General features: G+C 51.7%; 1 protein-coding gene across 1 annotated transcript in view; it reads left to right on the top strand.

Moving 5' to 3' along the window:
* Window positions 1-2,062: 2,062 nt before the first annotated feature.
* PLCL2 (phospholipase C like 2) overlaps window positions 2,063-6,000 on the top strand; it is a 141,867-nt gene continuing 137,929 nt past the window's right edge. The window contains exon 1 of the mRNA XM_016209275.2: window positions 2,063-2,398. Within this exon, the coding sequence (XP_016064761.2) occupies window positions 2,063-2,398 (336 nt within the window). The remainder of the gene's footprint in view (window positions 2,399-6,000) is intronic.

Genomic DNA, 6,000 nt, shown 5'->3' with positions numbered 1-6,000 from the left:
ATATTTCTGTGAGCATGTAGGCCCTGGTTGGCAAGAGGTGGCTGAATGTCTGGTGGGTTACAAAACCATGAACCCAGAATATCAGAAGAATTAAAACGCCCCCAAGAATAACATCAAGGGATTTGAAGTTGGTTCAGAGGCAGGGGCGGGTAGGTACATATGCGGGTAAAGCCCTTTCCTCAGAGGCTGCTTGGCAGTTTGCTACAACATCATGCTAAGGAGAGGAAGGTCTTCAGGTTCACCCCGGGGACTATCAGGGCTCCGTCGCGCCCAGCTGGAGGCGCGTTCCCGGAGGGGGAACTCCCGAGTCGGCGGGAGCTGGGATGCTGAGCGGGCCGGGGCTGGAGCCGGAGCCGGGATGCAGACGGGGGAGTGGCCCGGCCGGGTGGGGCCTCGGGTACCACGCTGGGCGCTTGGCCCCAGTCTGACTCGAGAGGTGAAGATTTCAGGGGAGGTATTTGCGCCCGGGAAGCGACACGATCAACGCTGATTTCTAGGGGGTCACACTCTACCTGAAGCATTTGGGCCGGGGGGTCACCGGGGAGGACCAGAGAGAGCAGGCACCGGCTGTTGCGATCCAAGTAGGATATCCTGCCCCCCAAAGAAGAGCCTGACCTAGGGCGGCTCCCTAAGAGGGCTGAACCAGCCGACATCCCTGGCAGCGGGATCTGGAAGGACCCTAGGAGGGAGGGGCGTCGGTGACAAAGCCCCGGGGGCGGCTGGGCACCAGCAGGCCCTGCCGAAGTCCCCTGCCGCTCGCTTCTCGCCTTTGCCCCGGTGCCGCCCGGTCATCTTTGAAACCAGTTGAACCAATTTACAGTTCAGGAGCCGAAGGGGACGAATTGGTTTCTGTATGTGACTTGGCTCTGCCCCCTGGGGAAGCCCAGAGGGGAACGTCGGGCGGGCTTTTTCCCAGGCTGGGCGGGAGGGGCACGCGCCGGGCGCGCGGGGCTGGGCGCAGGGGGGAGACGCGGCGGCCGAGCCCCGGAGCCCAGGGACCCCGCTCCTGGCCCTGGGGCCTGCGCGGCTGGGGCCCCGCGGGGCGCCGGCGGGTGATTGGCAGTTGCCGCAGCTCTCTCTAGGGGGCCGGGGGGCATCCGGGCCCGTCGCCGCCAACCGTCTCGGTCCGCTCGGCTGCGGGTGCCCGGGGCCAGACGACCCGGCCCCACCGCGACGGCGGCGACCTCCAGCGGAAGCCCGGGAGGCTCGCGGTGGGTCGGGGCGGCCGGGTGGGTCCCCGTGGCCTGTAGGGGGCAGCGCCGAGCCCGGAGGAGGCAGCCGCGGGCGGGGGCGAGCGGGTCTGGGCTACCCCGGGCCCCTCCGCGACTGTCACCGCCCGATCGCGCCGCCCGCCGCGCGCTTCCCCTCGGCGCCTCGGGCCTCCGCGGGACCCCGGGGGACGCGGCGGGGCCGGCACGCGACCGCTTTGGGGAGTTGGGATCCGGGGAGACCCGCGTGGCTTCCCGTCCGCGCGGGGCAGCGAGACCCTCGGAAGGCGCCTCCGCGTGGCCAGAGCGCGTCGGGTCGCCTGCGCCTTCCGCGGGCATTAAACCCGAGGTGGGCGCCCGACTCCGGCGCAGGGCGCCCGGTTCCCGCGTGGTGGGTGCTCCGGTCTGCGGGGTGGGTGCTCCGAGCCCCGGGGGGGACGCCGCGAGCCGCCGAGCTGGGCGCCCCGTTACCTTGGGGTGGGTGCCGGGGCCCCGGGGTGGGCGCCCAGCCCGCGCGGGTTATTTTTGGCGCCCGCGCGGCGCGTGTGCCGGGGCGTGTTTTCCTTCCCCAGGTGCCGGGAGCCCGGCTCCGCCGCCGCCGGGGCTGACTTGTGTCTCTCTCCTCTCTCCCCTGCAGGAATATTTCCACCATTCCGCCGCCACGACTTGCACGGTGCGCGAGGCGAGCTCCAAACAAACATCACATCTAAATTAAAAAAAAAAAAAAAAAAAGCGGAAGAAGCGGCCGAGGCGGCGGCGGCGGGAGGAGGCGAGGAGGAGGGGCCGCGCGGCGGCCCGAGGCGGCGGCGGGGACGCGGGGACGCGGCTTTGTGCTGGCGGGTCGCGGGGCGCCCATGGCGGAGTGCGGTCGGGGGGGCGCCGCCGGCGGGGCCCTGCCCACCTCCCCGGGCCCGGCCCTCGGCACCAAGGGCGCCCCGAAAGCCGGAGCTGGGGAAGGCGGCGGCGGCGGCGGCGGGGGAGGTCGCCTCCGCCACGGGCTGGGGGGCTGTGACAGCGGCGGGGTTTCCAACGGAGACTGCAGCCTCGGCGTGTCCGGGGACGAAGCCCGGGCCAGCCCCGCCAGGGGACCCCACGGCGGGGCGCTCACCCCGACCCCCAGCCCGGCCGCCTGCCCCCTCCCCCGGGAAAACAAACCCGGCGGCCTGCCCCGCCGGAGCAGCATCATCAAGGTAGGTGGGAGACCGGCGCTCAGCGCCCACCCTGCGCCGCCCTTGGGGGCTGCTCCTTCGAGAGGGAAGTGGTGGAGGAAGGAGGGGGTGCAAGAGGAGCCCGTGGCTAACGGGAACCGCTGGTGCACGGGTGCCTGCGATGGCTGAGCAGGGGTAGATGCAAATGCATTTGGGAGGATTGGAGAGGTGTTCCTTAATGTGCAGGGGAGGCCGAGAGCAGACGTTCCCAGTTGAACTTGGGACTGTCACCTCTCCCAGGATTGGCCTGGAATCACGGCCTGTACCTGGCTGGGTGTAGGGCATGTTCTGTGGTAGCCTGGGCTGGTGACAGATTCCCTGTAGGGTTTCTATTGATGTTCAAGACAGTTAGTGATTGTAAAAAAATGTCTTAAAAATCCTAGGAGGTGAACAGATTATTTAATGGGTTTCTTCTGATCTGTGTATGGTTGCCTTTTGCAAACGGTTATACTTCGAGGCTGCAAAGTCTCTCTGGTCATTCAGGCACACGGAGACATGGAGCAGGGTTCTGAACATCTATGCAGATTTCCGCTTTCTTAGGCTCAGAACCTCTGAGAGATGATAGTACTGCACGATTTAGTCTTTCTTGCTGCAGTAGGCTGGCCTTCAGTTCTGTGGCAGTTCTTTTGGGCAGTTTGCTTGGTTTTTGCTATCGTTTGCGTTGTGATATTTAGCAGAAAAAGTCAGCGATTGTTTTGTGTATTTTAAGCTCAAGACGTAACATTAGGAACTCCCGAGTTTGTGGTTGTTTCATTCTAATATTACATTTTGGTCTGCAGTGTAAAAATATTTCTGGTGACATGAAGTGAAAAAAAAAAAAAAAGTTGATGAGCTAAGAAGAGCAGAGCCTTAGGCAAGACTAGCTCATTCTGCTCAAGTTTGGAGCAAATATGAAAACGTTGCTTTCTGAAAATCAAGGGGTTACCAAGGACAGTGAGCGGCAGCAAAGCACATTCACGGGGCTGCACCCACCCTTCCCATGGCTGATGACTGGTGGGAAGGAGGGCAGAATGGGCCACAGTGAAGATCGTTGGCACTGGTGGTACTTGAAATTTAATTGGACCTACAGATACCCTCTGAGTACAGTGTGTCGGATGGTGTTATCACATGCAGTAATCTAGTGAAATATACCACCTTGCCACTCTGTGTAACAGGCAGTTGTGAAACTGCTTTTCGCTTTGTCATCTGTTTGCACAGTTTATGTCTGGGCAAGGGCACAATTGAAGGGCTTAAAGCTCAAGTGTAATAACTATCTGCAGCAGGCGTTTCAAGTTTAACTAAGGACAGGAAAGTATATTTTTGCTGCATACCTAGCTTTTAGTGACTCATATTTTCTTTTACTCTGTGCCTTATGTTTCCATGTAAGTTGCTTCCAACTCTGCATGATAATCGACCCTATTGACAGAGTTCTGTGTCATATCTGTTTTTATTGGTGACCAGAGATTTATGGTGATTTTGCACTGTGGTATTAATGAAATTTGAGGTGAAAATTCCAGAGAAGATACCAGCCTACTTAATGTTAACTCCTCACCCCCAGTTTTCTGGAGGGGCCTGTTTTTAAGTTTTCAAAAATTCAAACTTTATTGGTGTTTATCGTGGGATTCACAGTGTAACGTAATTATTACAGCATCTGTTTTAATTTTACATTCTTGGGAGATTGGGAGGGACTGTTTGCCAATATTTCTGATATGTGGGATTGAGAACTTGTCAGTAGATGTCATTTCTTTATTGAAGAGTCTAGAACATGGGAAAATGATTAATTATTCAGAAATCACTGGTTTTTTTAAATTGTCAAACTTTCAAAGATTTCTTTGTCATTTTTTTCTAATGAAGGCAGTTGGCTTCTTTTTCACAATTGTATTTCTAGATACCCAATGACAGGAATATAGTAAGGTCTCAATAGATTGCTTCCTGAATGAATGGCAGAATGTTAAGGAAGTACATGATTTCTCTGTTAAGTTTGCTTAATTTCTAAAATGGGTTATTTTGAATTTACTCGTCTCATATTTTATTTATTGACTTATACCTCCTAAGATGACTCGACTGACTGCTTTTTCTTGTCTCTATTTTCACTTTGCCTTTCCTTAAACATCCCTTAAAACTATGGAAGTAGTGTTGAAAGTTGATCAAACCTGGGTTATAGAAATGGATTATCCTATAATTAAGTAGGTAACTAGTTGGCATGTTTCCCTTTGAATTGGTGCCTTGAAGAATCAAGATTTTAGAAATTTAGTGTGGTATTTTCTAAAGACATAAAAGCATCAACACAATATCCTAACAGAATAAAGAGGTCTTTTATTTTAACATCAAAATTTCATATAGCAATGAATAATGCATATACATTTTTGTCGCATGAATGGCAGACATTATATTTCACTTTTGTTAAAAAATAATAAAAAGCTCAGCAAAAGTGCATGTAAAAAAATCAATAGTGACACCCTTCCTGGGTTTTCTTATGTTCTTTTTGAATATAAGGGATGAATGTAGTCAGGTGATGGAATAGTAGAGGCGGAAGTGGATTAGTAAGCAAGGTGATAATTGGGGGCGGGAGAAAATGGCAGGAGTAAATACTATCTACAGAGCAGAGACTAGAATTTATGGGATTGCATTAGCTGAAATGTCAGGCTTGTGAGCTATGCCTGTTTCCTAGCTTCCATCTTCATTACACCCTTGACGGCCCTCTCAGGTGGGGATCCCCAAGTCAAAGTGAGAAATAACAGCCTAAATGGGATGAGCAGTAGGCAGAGAAAGGAGACAATTGCTGAGGTGCAGGACATATGCAGAAATATACTGTGGGCTCACCAGAACTATATTCTTAATTTAAAATCATTTCTTTTAACTCCATCTGTCTTGTAAATATGGTGTGGAATAAGAAGTTGTTGTCAAACTACATTTCTGCCAAAATAGATGCACAGATCTATACTGAAAGAGCCCATTGGTTATGGTAACAGTGTTGATGAAAATTCAGAGTAAGCAGCCTTGTAGAACCTTTTATAAATACCTTGAGAAGATAAATAAGTCATGGAACTTATCACCATACTTTTCTACTTTTACTTAGCTTATTGAAAATACTGTTAGACTTTTTAGATTATTTACAGAGGCCCATTACTAGACTTTTAGGAAAGGAGCCATTATGTTTGTCTTCTTAAATAATCTAGTAAACGAAAACATTACTTTCATTTTCTCTTCATATTACATCACACCATTCAATAAAACGCACACTTTATTTTGAAACAGTTAATTTGGTTAATTGTTCAGATAACATTTTTTTTTTTTTTTTTTACAAATAGCTCAATCCTTTAACTTGGGAGTTTGGTCTAAAAATGTGAAGTAGCATTTTAGACCTTAGATTTCTTTTTAATTTTCAATATAAATGAAGTTAAAATGTCTATATATTTGGATTGTTTATTTTAATCAAAACTAATTGAATATTTTAGTTGGTACTTTTTTTTTTTTTAAGCGAAAGCAAAAGTTTAATGAAGGAGAGACAGATGCTCCCACTGCAGCAAGAGGGGTCCCAAACGGGTAGCCCTTAGTTGGTACTTTCTAAAATGTGGTATAATTTGCATAAAGTAAAATTCACT

The sequence above is a fragment of the Miniopterus natalensis genome, chromosome 15, assembly GCF_054644295.1.
Source record: "Miniopterus natalensis isolate mMinNat1 chromosome 15, mMinNat1.hap1, whole genome shotgun sequence".
Lineage (NCBI taxonomy): Eukaryota > Metazoa > Chordata > Mammalia > Chiroptera > Miniopteridae > Miniopterus > Miniopterus natalensis.
Note: the sequence above shows the minus strand (reverse complement) of the source record. Positions and strands in the feature narration are given on the sequence as shown.